Genomic DNA, 23,853 nt, shown 5'->3' with positions numbered 1-23,853 from the left:
AACAGTTGTGTACCACCCCCAGTAGAAGATGAAATGCCTGGAGGACCCACAGGCGCAATAAAAACACTACATCAGTGGGGCACTTGTGCTTAATTTATTTTTGTGTCCTATTTGCAAAGGCTCTTTAACTGCTGCTGGATAAAGCTATGCTCACATAAAACTAGGAGAGACAGCTTGCAAGTTTCTGTATAGGGATAATTTTTTTTTCCCCCCAATACTTTAATTAAAGTCCTGGAAATTGTTTGAGCCTATGTTTACAGCAGCCTCTAGGACCAGCCCTGCTGGAGTAAAGAACCACTACTACTTGAAGCAGGTCAGGTAATCTTACAGGGTTCAAATACTAAAGGCCCTGGAATCATCACAGGTGCTGGCAAAGGCAAGGTCTGACCGTAGGCTGAAACGCAAAAACAATAGCTTGTTTTGTAAGCTAAATATATTTTTCAAATTTGAAATTAAAAAAAAAAAGAAATCTTTTAACAATTGAGTAGTTTTTTTAATGTAAGGCAAGCATACTGCATCAATCAGAGCTCACATATGGTCAAGCACGATTCAAAGAATCTCTCCTTGCCCCTTTAAAGATACAAATACAGTTTCCTCAGAATGGCAGAAGAGTAAACATTTTGAAATTAAACAGCTCACACGTACAGAAACACCACCACCAAAGTCACGATACTTTACCAACTCATGACCAAGAGGCAGCAAGTTCCACCATCACTAGTAAATGATTCCACCACAGAAAAATGCACATGAATTATACCAAAGCAGTTCTGTGCTAACCAAGCTAACTGAGGGATGCCTCTACTGCTGCTGCCATATGGCCCCTTCCTGGACAAATGAAAGAACAGCAGGCTGATAGGAGTGGGATTGCATTTTTTACTTGAAAAGTGAGAAGCTGTGATGCAAGAGCAGAGCACCCAAGAGGAGCACTGACCATCATGCTGAAGCATAGTGATGTGATCTACTTAAGCAGCCAGCCTCAGCTGCCTCATACACCAGTGTCGGGGGGGAAAAAACCTGACCCCGTGTATTTGCTTGTTAGTACAGGAAAGAGGCTGCTGAATCTTCACCAGCATTTGGCTTCCTACCTGAGAAGTTGCCCCCAGGTACAAATAGAGGTATCCAAATGCATGGCAGAATTCATCTAAGATTCCAGGCTTCACTCAGCTCACAATAGATGCTTTTGACATTTTTTTGAAGCATAGGTTAAGTTTATTTCCACTGCTCCATCTCAGATCTATTCTTCCCCCCTTAATCTGTCTGGTTTGCCCTGTTGCCTTTCAGTTCACAAAAAGTACAAAAAGGCTCTTTCTCTAGCCCCTTAAATGGGACCTTTCTACATATCCAATTTGCTTCCTTTCTTGGTACTGTCTCTTGAGAACCTAGCTTTCTCAAGGAGCTCATTTTCCCCAGAGTGCAGATTCCTGCAACCCACTGCTTCATCTTGAGACTTTTAAGGCTTTCATCTTGAGAAAAATCCATCAGGTTGCATGTGTAGTTTTCTGTTCAGTGTATGTAAACTTTCACTTATCTGCATTTAACTCCAACTAGCATCCTGTCATCACAGGGGTTAGGAAAATGGCAGAAAAGAGAGGAACATTAAAAGATATGGTGCTAGAACAATTCAAAGTGTAGACAAAAATTATTGTGATATAGGGTATTCCTACCAGAAAAGGAATCTGGAAAGCAGCAGACTGTGGTCTTAGATTTCACAAAACTCCAAATTAATCTAGGTTAAGTGGAATGGAGAAAGGAGGAGCATAGTATTTTCTAGACACAATGCTATATGGTTTCTAATAAAATTGCTCTTCATAATTTATACCCAGTTGCTGCAGAAACTTTGTGCTAATGAGAACCTGAAAATTCTAACCTGCTTGGGTCCTCATAATTACACCCCTTTCCTCTAATCTACCATGCTGCTATACTTAAAATATGTTGTGCAGTAGTGCAGTATTACATCATGAAATATGGAATGGAGTGCTTTGGTTTAGCACTTCACTTTTTTGACATGATTTTCCACTGCTTGCTCAGTGATGGTTTCATCTTCTTCGATTTTTTTTTTAACCTTCTGGCCCACCAGATCGAAGATGGCTTCTGGGGGAAATCCCTTAGGCTCTCCCACTTTCACTGTCAGCATGTCAAGTGTCAGTACTGCACCTTCAGGAATTGTCACTTTCGCCACAACCGACTTCCCCAGCTACAGGGGAGAAATAAAAAAAAAAAAGTTTAAGTCAAGCACATTCCTAGGCTTAGTATACCAAAAAAGGCAAAAAATATTCTGCAGTTACTTGGGAACAAGTTGCATGGAACTGCTCTCCCCATTACTTCTTATTCCAAATGAAGGTTGAGTTAGCACGGAAACCTTCACTGTAACTAGGCTGCTGGGTACATCCAGATCCTTTCTGAAATCGGATAATGGCTCACTGGATTTTTTTTCAGAATCAGAATGGAGGGAATCTGATTAGACTGACTAGTATGCTAGCTTAGTGTAAAAACCGCTCATATACAGTCATAGAGACCTATTACTCCTATTACTATTACTGAGTACTGTACTTGGCACTGATGAGGCAGCACCTTGAATACTATGTTCAGTTTTGGGCCCCTTGCTACAAGAAAGACATTGAGGTGCTGTAGTGCGTCCAAAGAAGAGCAACAAAGCTGGTGAAGGGTCTAGAGAACATGTCCTGTGAGGAGCAGCTGAGGGAACTGGGGTTGTTTAGTCTGGAGGAAAGGAGGCTCAGGGGAGACCTTATCACTCTCTACAACTACCTGAAAGGAGGTTGTAGCGAGGTGGGTGTTGGTCTCTTTTCCCAAGTAACAAGTGATAGGATGAGAGGAAACGACCTCAAGTTGCACCAGGGGAGGTTTAGATTGGATATTAGGAAATACTTCTTCACCAAAAGGGTTGTCAAGCATTGGAACAGGCTGCCCAGGAAGTGGTTGAGTCACCATCCCTGGAGGTATTTAAAAGACATGTAGACGTGGCGCTTAGGGACACGGTTTAGTGGTGGACTTGGCAGTGTTAGGTTAACAGTTGGACTCGATGATCTTAAGGGTCTTTTCCAACCTAAATGATTCTATGATTCTACTCAACTTAGTAAACCACCGGATGATATACATAGAACTCCATTATAGTCAAAATTACCAACATTATGCTTTGGTAAAAATAGTTACTGACTGCCAGAAATAGCAGTTTATAGAAAATGAGAGGTCTACGCTAATGTTACAGTGCGCTAAGCATAGACACTGCACATGCTGCTACTTAGCAGAAATTTTTGAGTGCAGAGGCAGAAACACTGCGGCAATAAACAATTAGCAAGCAGTTTTCTGAATATAGTTATTAGCTATAGGTCTAAATGAGTTTCAGCTATACATTAATCAAAAGCAAAAGTTACCTTTTCATTGCAAGCCATTTCACAGGGCAAGAGTTGTTTGACTGGAGAACCCATTGCTTTTTCCACAGTACGGATAGCTTTCACTAACTCTGCCAGTTCATTTGGCTCCAGGGATGCTTGGTGGTCACTTCCTTTCCATGTTTTGTCAAGAGTCACATGGCGTTCCACTACTTTAGCACCCATAGCAACAGCTGCCACTGAAATGGCTATGCCAGTTTCATGCCCCGAATAGCCAATGGGGATATCAGGAAAAGCTGACTGATATGCCTTGAATCATAACAGAGTTGGTCTGAATTACCAAGGTAGCAATTTCAAAGACAAAGCAAATTTAACAGTGATAACTGCAATAAAAACCATGGACAATTACTGTGCCACAAAACAAGCAGCTGGTTATGCTGAGAATGATTTTTTTTTTTTTATATTGAACAAGTCACACTGCATTACCGACTGTCATGTTTTAAGAATTTCACTAGGATTATCAATACTGACAAAGAAAAGGAGGTATGTTCTGTTCTACAACTTCTCTTATGCTTTTCCTTTTCATTCAATTGTACTCTTCAAGGTCTTCAAAGCCTACATAACTATAGGTTACAGTAACAGAATACAGTGCTCTATTACAGAACAGTAACAGTGCTCTATTTTCATCCAAGAACCCAGTGGACTGGTTAAACTTAACCTGTATACAAAGCAGATTTATTCAACTGCACATTTAAAATCTGAAGCAATCCTTTCAGCCATACGTAGGGGACAGTCACCCAGTCCTAAAGGCAATTAAATGCAGCCATATCCTGTTCTCCTAAAAATAACATACTATGTGTGCATAAAGCTAGGCAAGTGCTTGAACACTGGCCAATTTAGGAAAATTTTCTTGGACCATTATGAGGCATATCCAAGTAATATTTTCAGCGAAGGAAACTATACAAGAGCTTAATCCATTTTCTTCATTGCTCTGATATTCACATGAAGCATTTTTAACAAAAGTTTCTGGTCTAGCCCCTACTTAGAATTATGTTCTCAATTCCATGCACGTTCTTAAGGGTAACAGTCTACATCAGTATTCTTTGCACTACAAAGCACAGGGTTAACCTGTTAACCATATATCGTATTTTTCTCTGTTTTTTTTTAATTGTGTGTGGTTTTTTATCCTCTGTTTAATTGTGAATACTCCAGTAATATCTTTTGTCATATTCCTCAAAGCTGAATCTCCTAAAAGAGGATCCAGTGGGTATTTTTGCTTCAACACTTGCATGAATTAGAGGAACATGATACATCTTCTAACTTCTCAGAAGCAAATTCCAGCATGCCTAAGACCTGGAAATACATCTCAATAAAAGTGCATAGCCCTTCTCAGGTACCCTACCCACAACACACTCTGGGTTATTCACTAACCGATATAACACGGAGATTGACATCCTCTGGCTGAAGCGGGTATGCACTGGTGCATTGCAGGAAGCAGAAGTTTGGATTGATGGGCTTCACAATCTGATAAACCTGATGCATTGTGTTCATTGACTGCATCCCGCTGGAAATCACCATTGGGCGACCTAGCCATTAGAAAACATGCACATGCTTTGTCCTAGGTCTGTACGAAAGCTACACAGATTAAATTAAATTCTTGAAGTAAATGAATTCAGTAGAAAAGGAAGCTGTGTGAACCTTTTTTTCCCCAAGTCTGAGGGTGATTTTCTTCTAAAGGTACTTCAGATTTTTTTCCAAAATCAATTGGAGGAAAGATTAATAACTGATCTACTGAGACACAGTGATGTTTGCCAAGACAGCAAAAGAAAATGCTTACCTTTCTTTGCAGTCTTTTCCAAATATGGAAAATTGTTTGTATCTCCTGATCCTACTTTGAAAAATGGAACATCCAGTTCATGTAGAAATTCCATAGCCATCTACAAGGAGGAGAAATCACTGCATTTTAACACACCACTTCAGCTGGATCAAAGATAAAGAACTACCATGCTGGGAAATAAACAACCCTTCAAAATAACAAAGCCAAAGCTTAATGAAATGGGTTATATATATCCCCCAAAAATACACTGCTCCTGAAATAACATTTACTATTCTGAGGATACTAGTTTCCGAGTTCGCTCCAGGTAAAGTAGTATTGAGGTGCCTTGTTTTATACTTCTATTACAAAACCAGATTTTCCACAGGTTTTTGACTGGGATCCTTGTCTCAAGGCAGTCTCTTTGGTCTCCCAGCCATAGCTGGTCAAGCCAGCTGTAGGCACAGCTGCTTAGTACAGGTGAGCTCCACTGCTCCTCTAACTTCAAGATGAGCTTGTGGGCCACAGCATTCTTGCTTTTTTTTGGCACTACCAGAGAGGCAACTACCTGTAGATGGGAGCGTGTCTGTTGAAGAAGAAACATACTACAGGCACACAGGCAGTCTTCCTGCCACCTACTTCCTGCAGGTCAGAAATACTAAACCACAAGCACAGTGTTTAAAACTACAGGTAGTTTTCCTGAATAGATCTGTCACTCTGAAAAATTGTGTGAGCATATTGAATAGGCACCTGAAAAAAAACAAGTGCCCAAAAAGAGAAATCCAAAATGGATTTGCTTCTAGGAGAGATACTAGAAAATAAATATAAAATATGCCAAAGAAAAGACTACAAACAGTTTATTCAAATGTTAATTATACTATGCCTTCTTCTAAAAACGTATGTGCTATGTTGAAGACAATTGAGGAATTACTGGAGGCTCCATGAAAATCAGTATTGCATCAGTAAGTAAGTGGCCTTTTAAAAATCTGTACTTTTAAGGAAGAAAATTCCAAACCTATCACAGCAAGATACTGAAATCCTCCATTTGCAGCTGGGGGAAAAAATGAAATATTTACCTAACTTTGTCCCCCTTCAACCACCCACAAACACTTTTAGTTTCTTCAGCTCATTCCTTGTTGCAGTCAAATTTACTTAGTGCCAGAGAAAGAGTGCTAATGTCCAAAAGAGAATCACATCATCTTCAGTCTAATTTTTCTATCATAATTATGATGCAGATTCATTTTTTTGTATCTAGGATGCATAACATCTCTTTAATATAGTTTATTCACTAAGATGCACTGTGCATGAAGACAATGAATACATTATATTAAAAAGCCACAGATGTAATCTGAGGAGATTGCACAAAATGAAATATGACAGATAGACCTCATATCTAAGGCCATTCTTCATTAGGTAAATATCTCTTGAAAATTGGCAGCTTTTCCATAAGAGATTCAAGGAACAGGAAGTAATCTCAAATAATAGGGACAATGTTAAAGGGAGTGGTTCAATGGGATCCTGTTTTGTCTCCAGTACATACTGGAAGAGAGTAAATGAAGGAATTACTCATAGCCTTTATATTTACTTCATACATCGCTTCACTGATTTCCTCATATAGTTAAACATAAAATTTAACCTCTTCGACACAGCTGGAGTTCCAAAGGTTATGTTCAATTTACAAAAGCTAATGTATTCTCAAGGACGTATTACGTCAATGTATGCAATGTTTGCCAGAAGTTCCAAACCCTTGTCTTGCAGAAATGCCACCAGAAATCTTAGGAGCTGTGTAATGTCATTACTGTTCAAAAAAGAAGGCACAAACATGTATCAGTACTGTTAATTAGCTGATGAGGCCACACACAAAGGAGCATAGCATCGTGAGAAAAAGAGGGATCCCAGAGGTGGAAAGTGATCTTAGCTCCTGCAATATGAAAGGTGTTCTGCATTGCACTATAGCCTGTAGAAGCTGAAGGTTTTAACATCAAAGAAAGAGTGTGACTTTTATCATATATATCTCTATCTCATATGGGTCTTTAAGATCCCAGATATAGAAGTCCAAGACTACTGGATTTAATTACTCTTTTCTTAAAGGAGTAGGTGTTGTTCAGCAGGTCTCTTAGACATGAAGATAATAATAAAAGAAACATCACAACACCCTCTTTTCACAGATCTATTTCTGAGTCCATAGTATCAGGCTCTTGCAATACATGCAAAACACCTTTTTGTCTGTCAGACATCTGAAGTAATTTTTTATGGTATTTGGTGCTCACACCATCTCAGCTAGGGCACAGCAATTCAAGGATTTTGGTCAATAGGACAGTAAGTTGATAGAAGCAGTGAGAATGGCCAGAGGACTAGAAAAGACAGCATAAAAAGGTTGAAGGAATTGAAATTGCTTAGTCCAGAGAATACAAAACAGAAAAGAGATGCGATAATGGTGTTCAAATACACAGAGAGCAGATACAAGAAAAGTATGAACTTTTATGTCAGATGAGGCAGGTAAAAAAATTATGAGAAAGGAGAATAAACTGATACATCAGGAATTCTCTCTGATGGTAAGGAGAGTGAGGCACTGAACAGATCACCTTAAAACATTAAATAAATCCTATCCTTGTCCCATCCTGGATAAGGCTACTTGCAGAAAGACAGGGACATTGCTGTGCTTGCCTTATGCAAGAGTGGCTAGCTTACCTCTGGAGGGTCTCTTTTCAGTCTGGTTCTCTGTATTTTTTTAGGCCACAAAGAAAAGTAAAACAATCTATAATCTCTGATCTATATTGAAGTTTAACTGTTACCTGATCTTTCCAGTCTACACTTTTCAGTTGTACATTGCATTCGTTAATACTGTCACTAATATCATTTTGAGGTAGGCAACATGCAAGAGTTAAAGAAGGGGGAACAGCAGCAGATGAGCTTCATGGAGTTTATACGCTGGTGACTGACTGTTCAAGAGCCCACTGACAAAAATCAGTAAATGCTTCAGGAGTAACAGGACAAGTTGGAGACCCTCTCCATGAGATTAATAAAAGAAAAAGGAATATAAGCATTTCTGCTGCTTAGAAACACCAACTGGGGTCTAGTAAACAGCAGAAAGGAAAGAAAGAGGGAAATAATAGGAACTAAGTTGAGAAAGGAATCTGGTTTAAATACAGAGTGAAGTTTGAAATGCTTGGAGCCAATACACCAGACAACACCGGATAGCAGTCAGACTGCAGTCTTGATCTAAACTCTCAAAGCCCTGATTGTTTATGGAGTTCAACTGAGGCCTTGTCTCCAATATAATTTACTGTGCATAAATACCTCAGCATACATGTCTTCCAAAATGTTCAGCCATCTACTCAACCATTGTAGTGACACAAGTGAACTGGCAGAAGTTCAGTTATTCTAGTTTCCTCATTTAGAAATTCAACATCCACAGATATTTAGTATTCTTTTTATGTAAGAACTATCGTGCGTAAGTAATAACCAATACACACAACAGCTGGACTCTGCCTGTTATTCCAGTATGGCTTACATACCTCATCCATACCAGAAGCTGTGAAGAAAATGCCAATCTCTTCTGCATATTTCTTGAGCTCTCTATATTGGTCATGACTAAACTCCAAGTGGCGCTTGTGCTCCCCATAGGTCTTTCCCCAGGAGTGTTTAGAGGTATAGGGCCTTTCCAAGGCTTTCTTGTTGAATTTGTACTCCAGTTCGCTCTTCTGGAACTTAGCACAGTCTGCTCCGCAGTCCTGCAAAACAAGCTGGTGCACACTGAGTGCAAGTGCAAGTGAAACTGCACTCATCCTAAATTTGAACACAAGGATTGCGCAACTAATGTGCCATTTGCAGTGGAGTTTTCACATTATCATAGCAATCACAGGAATGGTACGAACACAGGGTGACAGAGGACCTGTACACACATGCACCCTTTATTTCAAAATGCCTGTACACGTAGTAGAGCAGCAGTCTAGAAAGAAATCACACTAAAACTGCAAAACTGAACTGCCTCTTGCTATGCATGCCAGTTATTTGAAGAGCTGATTTCTGTGGCATTTTCCAAGCTCAGCTGTGACATGATAATTTTATATGAAACCAAATGACAGGATTCTGTAGATCAAGGAGTATGAATCTGAAATTTGTCTGAAGTGACACAAACGGTGAAGTTAAATTCTCACTACACTATTTTGCATTTATACCACAGTCATGGGTCTGAAAGCATTATGCCCTGACCTTTCCTTCAGTGATGATATGCCGTTTTCTAACATAGGTATATCTGTGGTATAAAATGTGGTATATAATACCAAATTTTGAAACAGCTTGGCTGCTTTCCTGGATGACGTAAGTATTACCTCAAAAAACCTAATGCAACCAAGTCAAACTGGAGGTTCATCAGAGACAGTTCAGCAGTTACTTGATTCTTGCCATATTCACAGCTTATGACACAACTGAAGGACTTCTGTAACCCCTCGGAGACTACATAATCTGCCCATGTTTGTCTGTGTGTGCCGTGAACGAGGCAGGGGCTTCCTGAAAGCAAATACGATGGGATCACAGGCTGTGAGGTACAGACCGAAGGCTACAAAGGAAGCACCCGCTTTGCTGCTCCTCACCACGACTGTCTCCTTGCAGCTACTTTATTCCAGACATTCCTCCTATAAACCACTCCACTCCTCCCACGCGGTGTCACCGCCCGGAGACGCTGCTCCCCGACCGGAGTGTCCCCCGCGGGGAGAGCGTGAGGCTCCACGCCCTTCCCCAGCTTTCCTGGCCCCCGCCGGTGCCCTGAGGCTCTCGCTCACCCGCACGTCGCTGCCTGCCTCACCCGAGTGACCGGGCCTGCCCATCCGGCGGAGAAGGAAGCGCTAAGGGAGACGTGCAGCCCTGCCCGCCGTGGCGCCCCGCCAGCCCGGCCACGCTCCCGCCTCCCCGGCCACCCCGCCCACCGGCGCACCCCGGCGCACCTTGGCCATGCGGATCATGCGCTTGGCGATGGTCAGGTCGCCCTGGTGGTTCTGCCCGATCTCCGCGATGATGAAGCACGGCTGCTCGCCGCCCACGCGGCGCCCGGGGCACAGCTCGAACTCCCGCGACATGCTAGCGGCCGCACCGCCCCCCGCGCGCGACTGCGCCGACGCTCCCCAGCGCCCGGCGGCGCCACCGCCTGGGACTGTGGCGGGCAGCCAATCCGCGCTGCGGCGGGCGGGGCCGGGCGCCGCTACCTTCCCCATTGGCCATCTCCCGGGAGACGGGCGGGGCTGCGAAGCTCCTGCCTGCGGGGCCGCCAGGGGGCGCCGGGCGGGCGGCCGTGCCCTAGGGAGGCCGTGGCGGGGCGTGGCGGCGCGGGGCGGGGCGGGGCGGGGCGGGGCGGGCCCGGCAGCTGCGTGGCGCTGCAGGGGTGGGTGAGCGCGGGCCGAGGCAGGGCGGCAGTGCTGCGCTGCGGGCGGCCTGGGCCTACGGGCAGTCTGGGCCCCGGCCTGGCTTCCCTGGAGGCCCCGGGACCGCGCCCGTGTGCTGGCGAGAGCGAGTCTGGCACCTCTGGGGCGGGGGCGGCGGCGCCCAGCCGGCGGATCCCTGTGCCCGCGGGTGGCGGAGGTTTCCAGCGCGGCGCTGGTAACACGCAGCCGCCGGCGGCTCCCGCCCCCCGACCTGCCGGCGCCTCGCTGCCGCCCAGCGGGCAGCCCGCGGCAGCGTGCCCCGGAGCCCAGGAAGGGCTCAGCCGTGTACTGCCCCGGGCAGGGCCTGCTGGAGATTCGTTGATCCCGAAGCGCCTGCACGACCATCTCCAGCGTCGCCAAAGCAGCGTTGTCTGTGGTGGCAGAACACAGTTTCCCAGGAAACAGAAAGCAACTCTGGGCGCTGTACCTAAGAGACCCTTCATAATCGTTGACACAGAGAAGATTTACAAGGAGGACTTGGTTTAGACTGTTGCCGTGAAAAGCCGAAATCAGGACTCAATAGTCGGGATGACTATTAAGCAGGTATTCTTTATTGCAGCGCTGGGCAGCACTGGGGATTGCTCCGCCACAAGTGCTCCGCCAGGTTAGCACAACACATCAGTCCGTATAGAGAAAAATCATACATATTCATCAGATTTCCTGAAAAGGGCAGTTTTATGGTGATGAGTTCCCAGAATTCTTTTACATAGTCCAAGCCTGCGCAGTAAAATTAGGGTTAGGGTCTTTTCACCCTCCCGGTGGTCTTCCATAGTCTTCCTCATGTTGTCCACTAGTTGAACTTTGGGCTTCCTGTGTACCTATATAGTCACTGAGTTAGCTCATCAGTCCTTCGGCCTCGGAATGTCATAAGGCGGTCGATTTAAGCTAGTTCTTTGGTGCTTATCTTTGGCACAATCGTCCTGAGTTCCTGTTATCATTGATTTAATTAGGAAGCCTAACGAGCTTGCTCAAGGCCTGTACTCTTATCAGGTAAGAAGTTACAGGAAATGTCTTATCATCAACTCTGCTCAGCCGGTAACTAAAGCTATCTTTGCAGGGGAAGAAAACAAAAGAGAATAAGGATGCGAGTGAAACTAAAAAAATGCAAGTCTATGTATCACAGTAAGGTCTTAGTCAGGGATTGTCAGGGATTTAACCCTTTCAAGACAAAACTTTCAATGATACGCCAAAATAAATTGTGAAGTCTGCAGCAGTGTGTTTGGGTCAAGACATGGGTGGTGTACCTTATGGCCCACCTTACATGTTGCATCTACCAGGTCTTGACAAAGCCTCACTCAGCTCAGCATGGACATAAAACTGCGTGCCAAAATACTGATGTTTCATTAATTTAATAGCTTCAAATAGATTGGCAGAAACGAGTTGGACATTACACCTGGCCACATGGTTGCAAAAATTCCTGATAATTATTCAGTATACCCTTTCAGCTTCATGCTTTTTATAACCAGGTGAGTTTCTTGTTTTGTGATGTGCCAAAAAAATAGGTTGTTTTCCTGACGGGAAGTGTGTTGCTTATATTGACATGGTCCAGATTTCCATAGGTTACTGTGCTGGACAGAATTGGATGGAAGTGCCGCTAGCAGAGGCTGCTTAATATATTTACCCCAAAACTAATTACAGGCTGTTCATCTAACGTGCTTATTGTTTTCTTTCCTTACATAGGAGTGCACCTTGTGGCAACTAGAATTTCTGTTCAGTGAAAAATTTCAGGGCTTTACACTTTTTCAAGGAGATGCACAGCAAAAAGATTTAGAATTTTCAAACCAAATTATTTGAATGGATCACAGTGTTCTAGCTGACAGCATTCTGGTTTCTCCTTAAAATATATAGATAAGCAAAGTGAAGACTATTTGTAAGACAAAAATAATTAAAAAGTGTAAAACATAAACATACAATTCTAACAACAATCAAATGGAGTATATGGGTAAAAAAATTCTTCATTCCTTTTCCCTTGAAGCAAATTTTACTCAAAATAGGATGTATTGCTGTGGTTTCAACTAAACACCATTGTATAACAGAAAAAGATTGTAACAACATTACGTAATGCTACACACGTATCCCTTCTTTCCACTCAAACTTTTGCTTTCCTGGTGAACTACCTGCAACTTATGTGTAACATTTTGCCCAACATTACAATTAACTTCTTCCAGAGCTTTAAGGATAAAGTACATTGCAATGAAAATTTGTAGGTATGAAATAAAAAGCTGGTTGTTAAGCTTGAGGAGCAAGTTTCTGTGTAAATGAAAGCAGGTTCTGCAGGTCAGTTATACTAATGGAATTGCTTAACGAGCAGTCTGTTCGCATTTGTTGCATGTAGTGGTTTATTGACCATAACCATAACTACATTTTAACTCCAGTAAAAATAAAACAAGAACTATCTGTTTTAAGATAATGTTATCAGTCAGGAATTAAACCAAACCAAGCTAGGCTGCATGAACAGAGTCCACCTAGAAATCAGTGTGATCTCAAAAAAGGTAATAAATTGTCGCCATTTCTCCCTTCCTCCAATTTTCTCTTGGCTGAACCTGATGAGACTGGAAAACATTGAATTGCTTGTTTACTTAAATGTGTATCTTTGTTTGGAAAAAAACCCGATGAGTTAACAGCTCTGAAGAAAGAAATACTCTGCCTTCAGAGGTATTCACCTGGTTCGTTATTCCACAAGCCCGTCATTCCTCTGAGGCATATATGAGTTACTTTCTGTCTTCCTCCACTATCTCTTCCATACTTTGAAAGATTAAAAAACAAGCCTGTAAAAAAAACAAACTGGAAAAATCTCTTGGACTCTAAACATAATTTGTAAACACTGATGAGTAGCATTACTGGCACCCATGGGAGATAATCAAACAGCAACCATATCACATGGAACCAGTTATGTAAAATCATTTACCATGGAGCTCTCCTTCCAGTGAACATTTGGAAGGTTATTAATGGTCCCTGTTGAGATCGTTGTGGTATTCCCCTCTTTGATAACTAAAAGGCAATATCCAGGTGGTGAATTAAGGACAGGTGAAGTGGGTAGTGGCTACTTGACACAAGCTGCTGGAGAACTGCAAAGCTAGGTGTTGGTGGAATAGGCTTGATCAAAAAACTCCAGAAGTTAAGAACTAATGTTCCAGATATGATGAAGATGTGTAGAATATAGGGAATTATCACCACTGGAAGCTACTGACTGTGCTATGTAAGGAGCTCAAATTACTTGTTATGGCCAGTTCACTTAAGCAGTCAAAATCACTGAAAGATAGGAGAGTCCTTACAGTCCTCTCTCTTGACCCTAGTCTTTAATCCCTGATATGACCAAAGAACACACACAGACTGAAAGTATCAGGCTCCTAGAATGGAAAGGAGAGCACGCCGGTGGATTTCTGGTGATCAGAGTAAAGTTAAACTTGGAAATGAGACTGAGACTATCAGGAAGGTTTCCACATACTGGTGATATAAAACGTAGGACTGCAGCTGTCTCAACAGTTCTGCTGCTGCAAGCCCAAGTGTTGTGAAAAAACAAACAAACAAGCAAACCAACCGACCAACTCCTACTCTCAGAAAGTAGGAAAGGTGAGAAATCTACTTTTTTTTGGCACATATTTTGGAAAGCTGAATATTTCTGACTAGAGGATGTTCTGCATTTTTACATTCAGGATGCTCTTGCTTGCTTTCCCTTTGTATTCAAAGTGATGGCAATGTATTAATTTAATAAGAAAACTTCCTATCCCAGAGGAATTAAATGGCAACACTTTGCTAGGTCCTACAGCTTAGTTTTTAAAATCTGTATTTCCCATGATAAGACTAGAGAAGTATATAACATGTATATTTGCACCCATCCTGCACAAATGCAAAAATATATCAGAAATCTCATGAGATTCAAGAGAAGAGAGGGCCATTGGCACTATGGTAAACAAATGGATTAAAAAACTTACTGAGGTGGTAAAAAAGGAACATAATTTTCTCCTTAAAAATACCTTAATGGGCAAGAGGAGGAACATTAATTTAGCAGAGTTGTATCTGTTGGTCAAATAAGCCAGGGTAAGGTTTGCTATCTCCAAAGACCTGAATATGTGTATCATAGCCTTGTGTTTTGGTACTCTTCAAAAAACAGCATATTCAGGGATTTAGCCCATTTTCTCAGCACTCCTGAATCCATGCCTCAGGGCCATATCACAGAATCACAGAACTGTATAGGTTGGAAAAGACCTTTAAGATCATCGAGTCCAACCGTAAACCTAACACTACCAAGACCACCACTACACCATGTCCCTAAGCACCTCATCCAAGCATCTTTTAAATACCTCCAGGGATGGCGACTCAACCACTTCACTGGGCAGCCTGTTCCAATGCTTGATAACCCTTTCAGGGAAGAAAAATTTCCTAATATCCAGTCTAAACCTCCCCTGGTGCAACTTGAGGCCATTTCCTCTTGTCCTATCACTTGTTACCTGGGAGAAGAGACCGACCCCCACCTCTCTACAGCCTCCTTTCAGGTAGTTGTAGAGAGCAATAAGGTCTCCCCTCAGCCTCCTTTTCTCCAGGCTAAACAACCCCAGTTCCCTCAGCTGCTCCTCATCAGACTTCTGCTCCAGACCCTTCACCAGCTTCATTGCCCTTCTCTGGGCACGCTCCAGCACCTCAATGTCTCTCTTGTAGTGGGGGGCCCAAAACTGAACACAGTATTCGAGGTGCAGCCTCACCAGTGCCAAGTACAGGGGCACGATCACTTCCCTAGTCCTGCTGGCCACACTATTCCTGATACAAGCCAGGATGCCATTGGCTTTCTTGGCCACCTGGGCACACTGCTGCCTCATATTCAGGTGGCTGTCAACCAACACCCCCAGGTCCTTCTCTGCCAGGCAGCTTTCCAGCCACTCTTCCCCAAGCCTGCAGTGTTGCATGGGGTTGCTGTGGCCCAAGTGCAGGACCTTGCACTTGGCCTTGTTAAACCTCATACAATTGACCTCAGCCCATCGATCCAGCCTGTCCAGGTCCCTCTGCAGATTCTTCCTACCCTCAAGCACATCAACACTCCCACACAACTTGGTGTCATCTGCAAACTTACTGAGGGTGCACTTGATCCCTTCATCCAGATCATTGATAAAGATATTAAACAGAACTGGCCCCAACACAGAGCCCTGGGGAACACCGCTTGTGACCAGCCGCCAACTGGAGTAAACTCCATTCACCACCACTCTTTGGGCCCTGCCATCCAGCCAGTTCTTTACCCAGCAAAGAGTACACCCGTCCAAGCCATGAGCAGCCAGTTTCTCCAGGAGAATGCTGTGGGAAACCGTGTCAAAGGCTTTACTGAAGTCTAGGTAGACAACATCCACAGCCTTTCCCTCATCTACTAGGCGGGTCACCTTGTCATAGAAGGAGATCAGGTTGGTCAAGCAGGACCTGCCTTTCCTGAACCCATGCTGGCTGGGCTTGATCCCTTGGTTATTCTCTACATGTGATAGCACTCAGGATGATCTGCTCCATCAGCTTCCCTGGCACCGAGGTCAGGCTGACAGGCCTGTAGTTCCCCGGGTCCTCCTTCTGGCCCTTCTTGAAGATGGGTGTCACATTAGCTAATCTCCAGTCAGCAGGGACCTCCCCAGTTAGCCAGGACTGCTGGTAAATGATGGAGAGGGGCTTGGTGAGCACATCTGCCAGTTCCTTCAGTACTCTCAGGTGGATCTCATCAGGCCCCATAGACTTGTGAGTGTCTAAGTGCTGCAGCAGGTCACTAACCATTTCCCCCTGGATTATGGGGGCTCCATTCTGGTCCCCGTCCCTATCTTCCAACTCCAGGGGCTGGGTACCCAGAGAACAATTGGCCCTGCTATTAAAGACTGAGGCAAAGAAGGCATTAAGTACCTCAGCCTTTTCCTCATCCTTGATCACTATGTTCCCTCCCCTGTCTACTAGGGGCTGGAGATTCTCCTTAGCTCTCCTTTTGCTGCTAATGTATTTGAAGAAGTGTTTTTTGTTGTCTTTTACAGCAGCAGCCAGATTGAGCTCTAGCTCAGTTTTAGCCCTTCTAATTTTCTCCCTGCCCAGCCTTGCTACATCTTTGTAGTCCTCCTGAGTTGTCTGCCCCTTCTTCCAGAGGTCGTAGACTCTCCTCTTTTTCCTGAGTTCGAGCCAGAGCTCTCTAGTCAGCCAGGCCGGTCTTCTTCCCTGCCGGCTCGTCTTTCGGCACCTGGGGACAGTCCGCTCTTGTGCCTTTAGGACTTCCTCCTTAAAGAATGTCCAGCCTTCCTGGACTCCTTTGCCCATTAGGGCTGCCTCCCAGGGGACTCTGTCAACCAGTCTCCTAAACAGCCCGAAGTCCGCCCTCCGGAAGTCTAAGGTGGCAGTTTTGCTGACCCCCCTTGCCGCTTCTCCACATATCAAAAACTCTATCATTTCGTGATCACTCTGCCCAAGATGGCCTCCAACCATCACATGGCTCACAAGTCCTTCTCTGTTCATGAACAACAGGTCCAGCGTGGCACCTTCCCTAGTTGGGTCACTCACCAGCTGTGTCAGGAAGTTATCTGCCACACGCGCTAGGAACCTCCTAGACTGTTTGCTGTATTGTGTTTCCAGCAGACATCCGGCAGGTTGAAGTCCCCCACAAGAACAAGGGCTAGCGATCGTGAGGCTTCTCCCAGCTGCTTATAGAATAGTTCATCTGTCTCCTCATCCTGGTTGGGTGGTCTGTAACAGACTGCCACCACAATATCTGCCTTGTTGGCCTTCCCCCTGATTCTTACCCATAGACACTCCACCTTATCATCACCATCATCGAGCTCTAAACTATCCAGACACTCCCTGACGTATAGGGCTACCCCACCACCTCTCCTGTCTCGCCTATCCCTCCTGAAGAGTTTATAGCCATCCATCGTTGCACTCCACTTGTGTGAGTCATCCCACCACGTTTCCGTGATGGCAACCATATCATAGTTTTCCTGATGTACAATGGCTTCCAACTCCTCCTGCTTGTTGCCCATGATGCGTGCATTGGTGTAGAGGCACTTCAGCTGGGCTGTCGTCCATGTTTCCTTCATAGAAGAACACTCCTTGTGTGTTTTGAGGCGTTTCACTGGCATTTCCCTCTTGGCTCCTATTGCCTCAGTATCCCCTAGCTCAACTCTGTTTGACTTTGGCTGTGCCCCGGCGTACCCCGCACATCTCGGAGACACAGGCTGAGTGCCCTCGCTGGCACCCTCTCCCTCTAACCGTGGCATGTCATCCCTCAGCTTCCCTCGGGCAAGCCTGATATTATCCCCCTCCCCCTTCGAGTCTAGTTTAAAGCTCTGTCGATGAGCCCCGCAAGTTCCTGAGCAAAGATTCTCTTTCCCCTTTGAGAAAGATGAATCCCATCAGACGCCAGCAAACCCGGTGCTGTGTAGGCCATCCTGTTTTCAAAAAACCCAAATCTGTGGCGATGACACCAGCCATGGAGCCATGCATTAATAGATTGGGTGCCTCTGTTCCTTCTTGTGTCACTGCCCACAACTGGAAGGAGAGAGGAGAAAATAACCTGTGCTCCAGAGTCCCTTACTAGCCGTCCCAAGGCCCTGAAGTCTCTTTTGATCGCCCTAGGACTTCATGTTGCAGCTTCATTGCCCCCCCACATGGAAGAGCAGTAGGGGGTAATAGTCTGAGGGCCGTACCAGGCTAGGGAGTATCCTCGTGACATCCTTCACGTGGGCCCCAGGGAGGCAGCAGACTTCCCTAAGAGGAGGGTCCGTCCGGCATATCGGACCCTCGGTTCCCTTCAGAAGGGAGTCACCCACAACTATAACCCGTCTTCTCTTCCTTGTGGAGGTGGTGTTGATACGAGAGGTATGTTCTTCTGACCTGGGCGACACCTCTGGTGTAGATAGAGTGTCGTCCCCATCCTCCATTGACTGGCCTTCCACCTCCAGGGCCTCATACCTGTTGTACAGAGGCACCTGGGGGGGCAAGGTGGGCAGGGAGGGCCTTCGCCTGCCGCCACGAGTGTGGACTCGCCTCCCTTCACTCTCCTCTTTTGAGCTGCTGCCTTCAGCCTGGTGGGGGGGGGGACAGAGGATCCCCTTGATCGTGGGTTCTTGATACGTGATATGGAGGAGCTGGAGAAATAAAAATAGTTTACACATACTTCTATGATCAGATGAAGGCCACTTCTGAGAGTATCTTACTCCAAAATAATCCTCTGACAGACATGCAGACACACTTCTGACATTCTGAGCCTGTCTGTGAGGTTTTAATGGAACTGAAAATCAGTAATTCCATTTATTATGATTTTGTGGTACATGTCTTTTTTGTGGGGTGAAGCTGAATTGGGTCTTAAGGCCTCACCTACACACAATATTAGCACTACATACTGTTCTTTGCACAATTGCACTTATAGTAGTGTAGTAAGTCTTTTTGCTGGTATTGGCTGTTCCCTGAGGAGAGACTGCACTAACAGGGACTACTTGAACACAACCACCATATAGTACTATGTGAGAGGCAGCCTAAGAAATTGTCTCAATTTCAAACCAGAAATGCTCTTGAGGAGCAGTACAGCATGATACATCAGTGCTGAAGTGACACACAGAATGGATGCTGCCTTTTATAATGCACTGACACCTGGAAATGATGGTGGGAAGAGGACACTGTATAAATACCATTTTTTGCTTTGTTTGTTTATGTATTGAAGACAATATAAAAAGCAGGAATGTGTGTATCCATACAAAAACAAACAGTTCTCTAGAAACAGGTCAATTTGGAGGCTATTTCATAGCCAGGAAAGTTTCATGATAACTGAACCTGTATTAGCCATTTCTGCTGGTCAATTACATGGACTACAGTCAGAGGTGGATACAAATGCAGGCATAGCTTATTTAGGGGTGCTGAACCACAGTTACAGAAAGAGATCTGAGTAAAATATAGTCCCTACAAAAATGGTTACATTTTGTGTAATGGGTAATACATATTTTTTATGTTTGTTTATGAACAGTTTCCAGAGAGAGAATAAAAAGTTAAAAGTATGTTGCAGGTATTACTAATATACCCCATAACAGGCCATAATAATATAATTTCAGGAATTATATAGGGTTGAAAGCCATACCATCATCTCTTGAATTTTAAGACTGTAAAAATTAACTAAGCGTTTGTTAAAACACCTCACGCTTATTATTGGCTGTGCAAAACAACTTGTGAGTGTAACCTTAATACAGAATGCATATAAATGCTGAGAATAATTATAATGAAGTTTCCCCCAAAAGTTAGCTGATTGAAAGAGCAGTTCATTAAGAAAGTATTTCTTAATTGTAATATTTGGACCAAGTCTTTAATGTGCTACATCTCGCTGATTTTAGTTTACGCTCTAATATACTATACTTGCATATGAGATATTTCTCAACTAAACAATATGGCTTGCAGCCCAAAGCCCCAGCTTGTTCCTCGAAATTCATTAGGTGCTCTAGGCTCTTCCTACACAAATGCTTACCACCAGCTCCACAGAACAGACACACCCTTCTTTCTTGGGCCAAGTTCCATGTTCAAACATCAGGTAAAGAAGCAGGAAAAAGATGCCTCCAGAACGTAATCAAGTTAATTAACGTAAGAATAATTAACTTCTGGAATAATTTTACAATGGCAGAATACCATTTTGCCTATCATAGTCTAAAATGACAGAAGATTGAGCCCTTGTGCTTTTCTTTATACTGTATTAAAGCAGTAGAATTGGAAGTAAGAGGATATGCAGCTATACATATATAATTCTAATGTAAAGCCTAAAAGCAAGAAACAAATAATAGAAGTACAGAAACTGTGGAACAGTGAGAGAACTATTCCAACTCAGGCAGTTTTATACTACCTACCACTTACTTCCTGATGAGGGTGTGGTAACACCGATTCCAAAATTGTATTCTGTGAAACCCTGTGTGACACCTAAAACCCTGGTTCTGTTGGAGGGTTGTCTTTTATTTCTGTGGGAAAGCCATCTCACACTGAGGATGTGTACAATAATGAGAAGTATACTTTAGAATAGAACAGAATAGAACAGAATAGAGTAGAATAGGATAGAGCAGGATAGAACAGAAGAGAACAGTTCCAGTTGGAAGGCGCCTACAACAATCATCTAGTGCAATTGGCTGATCACTTCAGGGCTGATCAGGGTGTGATAGTTGTACACTGGTAGTTATCACACTAGCCAAATTGAATTTACATGCAATAACACTTTATTCAGGAATTACAGAGCTTGAGACAAGTGCCTGTAGTTTATGCACTCCGACACAGACTTCTAGACAATCCTGGAGCTTGGCTGGCATGACAAAAGACCTTTGAAAGAGTCATGGTCATTGAAGCAGGTAATGTGCTTGCAGCTTTGACACAGTTTGTAGGAAAAGAATTCCATGATGATCAGTGATGATGACCATTTGCCAGCAGCAATTCCTTTCAAATATCAAGATCTAGTCCATTTATAAAATGTTTGAGTTTCTCAGTGGATTTTAAGTCTTTGGTCTCCTTTCGTTGGACTATATCCTGTGCAATGCCGGTGGGTGTTAATTTCCCCTGGCCACACCATTTACCTTATCCTGTTGTTTGTCTGCTTCTTTGTCCTCTTTGTTATATCTAAAGCAGTGTTCCCAGCTCTTGGGGTTATAATTCTTCAATAATCAGAAGCTGACTGGCAGTGAGATGTTTACAGTCTTGTGGCCTCCATTTTCAGCCTGTGCACATATTTTCAAGATCTGGTATTATCCCACACTTAAACTCCACATCATAACAAAAGATACCTGGTACCAGGCTTCAGTTTGCACTGCAAATTCGCACACGCTGGTAACAAGCCTAACAGCCCACCAGTTCTGTGGCCTTGCAAGGCTAGCATTATGTTTCTTACTAGCAATGGCAGTGTCATTTTTAATGGGCCACCCAGAGAACAGTAACAGGCAGTATACCTCCTTGTGGTGACAGCAAGAATTTTGTTTTCTATAGATTTTCTCTATTGCAGCACAGCATCTTAACTTAAGAGTCCACACAAGTTCTGACTAGCCAAGATTACCAGCATGTTTCCCTTTTGCTTTGTGCAACTTTCTCTTGTAAGTTTGAAAGCAAGCCTGTGTATTTTGAATTATTCTAGATTTTGAATCATTCTGAATCATTCAAACATCTATTTGAATGATTAGATGTTCAGTAAATTGCAGTAATGGATGAACTTATCCTGTCACCAGATCTTGAGTTTAAATTGACTGTTTAAATTACTTCCACAGGGAAGAAGAGGGAGACTGAGACTTGATAAAGTATTTGGAGGGGGTGGCTGGGATGGTGTGAGAAAGACAACTGGGACTGACACCAGTGAGTAAGGGTAACAGAGGTGGGAAGGGATTCAGAAGGGAAAAGATATAAGGAGAAACTAGGGAATAGTGAGAGAATAAAGAGTGGCACTGGCTGATACTGGGTCAGTGGACTGGGGAGAATGGGGTGAAGCCCAAGAGCTGAGGAACCCAAGAAGCTGGACTGAAAGGTGTGGGACAGGGGAACTTGAAGGAGACTGGTTTCATGAGAAATGCTGCTGGAAACAGCAGTTGAGGGGACTGAGTCATGAAACTCAAAGAGCCTTTCCCTAGTGGGATGAGTTATGAGACATATGGGAGTAGGAATAAGGAGTCTGCTTGAGAAAAAGGCAGGAGAGACACAGTGAAGGATACAGAACAGATGATGTTAAACATAATCTTTTTCCTAAAAAGTCACAGCTGAAGGGCTGTGATCCATTAGAACACATTCAAAAGGTAAAGATCTTGAATTTAACCATAGGCCTGCCACCAGTATATTTTCTCCCTTCTTCAGCACAACTGTCTCCTCTCCTTCAGTTATTTCCTGTGCTGAAGGAGCAGAAATCTGTATGTTCCAACCCTGTGCATATCACTGGAACACACTGCTTTTTGATTTGACAATGCATGTGATTAGGGCTATGACACAAAGCACATATTTAGGGCTATAAAAACCTCAGAAGGTAAGGGCTGCTAGTTTTAAGATTGTTTTTCAGTCATCATCTTTGCCTCTTTTAGCATACTTATAGAACAGTGAGCAAAATATCCCCCCCGAAAAGGAATCTTGCCCCAGCCTGTACCAAGTGCAGTTGAGGTGACTGTCCTAAAGTCTGTATATTCTGTGTTTTAGAAGATAGCAGGCTGATAGTGATCAAAGCTTTAGGGAAGAGAAAAGCTGATGCCTAAACTGAGTCAGTTCTGATTCGCTCCATATTTGCCACCAAGTTGCTTGTTGATACTGGCAAATCACTACAACAAGCTTTTCACATCTAATTGCCAATTTGAATTCTTTATCTTATGGCTGGCTTATTCAAGGCATTATGATTTAGTTTACAGAAGTGTTGAATTCTTGCAGCTCAAATCAGTAGAAGAAGTGTGCTGAACCAACACAATGCATATAAAATACCTGGTCTTTGGCATCTCTAAATTGGCATTGGGAATAAATAGACACTGTCCACTCTAATCTTATTGTACTTCAGTTCTACTCTGTAGGGGCGGAGGAGGGAGGAGTGTACACTCTGTAAACTGAGGGCAGAGAGGGGGAGGAATAATTCTCTCTCACCTTGCTGAGATGTGTGTAAAAGTAAATTATTACTTTAAAAAGCTTCCACACTTGTAAAAGGCACAAGGAAGAGCCATAGGATAAAAATGAATAAATCTGTTGTCAGAGTAGCAGTTGAAAAGTATGTGGTGCAGAAAGCCTGGGGTGACACACAAAACGGTGAGAATAAACAGAATACTTAGTGTCAGGGTCCATGGGCCCGGTAGTCCCGAAGCCAGCTTAGCCCAGGGCTGTCAATCTTGCCTGAGTGGTGCTGCAGGAGTGCTGGTCTACACCTCAGCCTCCTGGCCTGCCTGGCTGACATTGCAGCTTGACCTCACATGCCTCATCACTGCCATCTGTGGGCTGAGGTCATAGCTGAACCCATTCCCAGTTGGTTTGTACATTTTATTCACAAGTTCTCACAATTTGCATTCACTCCCATTGTGAGAGGCACATCTTGAATCTGGATCCTGTTGCTTGTCTCCAACAGCTTAGAGAGCACAATGAACAACAGTTTCAGGTCCTGACATACAGTTCAGGCTTCCAGCACCTTGGAAAGAAATCCTTGTGCACCATTGCTCTTGGAGGTGAAGGTCAATTGGGCCTGTTCTTTATGGACAGATGGTGTTAAATACCTCTATGGAATGAGCATGGAGGGGAGAGACTGAGATCATACCACCTACCTCAGATAAGCACCTGGCATTCTTGATGCTGAAATACATAT

At 43.7% G+C, this 23,853-nt stretch overlaps 1 protein-coding gene across 1 annotated transcript; it reads right to left on the bottom strand.

Annotated features, from left to right (window-relative positions):
* Positions 1 to 74: 74 nt before the first annotated feature.
* On the bottom strand, positions 75 to 10,295 carry NANS (N-acetylneuraminate synthase). The gene is made up of 6 exons (XM_075526863.1): positions 10,110 to 10,295; positions 8,682 to 8,897; positions 5,188 to 5,287; positions 4,782 to 4,936; positions 3,393 to 3,659; positions 75 to 2,194 (listed from the first exon to the last, which is right to left on the bottom strand). The coding sequence occupies exons 1-6, from the start codon at positions 10,239 to 10,241 to the stop codon at positions 1,985 to 1,987; spliced, it is 1,080 nt and encodes a 359-aa protein (XP_075382978.1). The 5' UTR covers positions 10,242 to 10,295; the 3' UTR covers positions 75 to 1,984.
* Positions 10,296 to 23,853: the final 13,558 nt, after the last annotated feature.

The sequence above is a fragment of the Mycteria americana genome, chromosome Z (genome assembly GCF_035582795.1).
Source record: "Mycteria americana isolate JAX WOST 10 ecotype Jacksonville Zoo and Gardens chromosome Z, USCA_MyAme_1.0, whole genome shotgun sequence".
In the NCBI taxonomy this organism is placed as follows: Eukaryota; Metazoa; Chordata; class Aves; order Ciconiiformes; family Ciconiidae; genus Mycteria; species Mycteria americana.
This window is presented reverse-complemented; position numbering and strand designations above follow the sequence as displayed.

Bases quoted from the DNA above. Each gene is read 5' to 3' on its own strand.
- NANS (XM_075526863.1), bottom strand. From the start codon at position 10,241: ATGTCGCGGGAGTTCGAGCTGTGCCCCGGGCGCCGCGTGGGCGGCGAG. The intron at 3,660-4,781 runs GTTAGTGAATAA...TTATGATTCAAG, and splicing joins TCAATCTCCGTGTTATATCG to GCATATCAGTCAGCTTTTCC. The intron at 2,195-3,392 runs GTAACTTTTGCT...TCTCCCCTGTAG, and splicing joins AAATGGCTTGCAATGAAAAG to CTGGGGAAGTCGGTTGTGGC.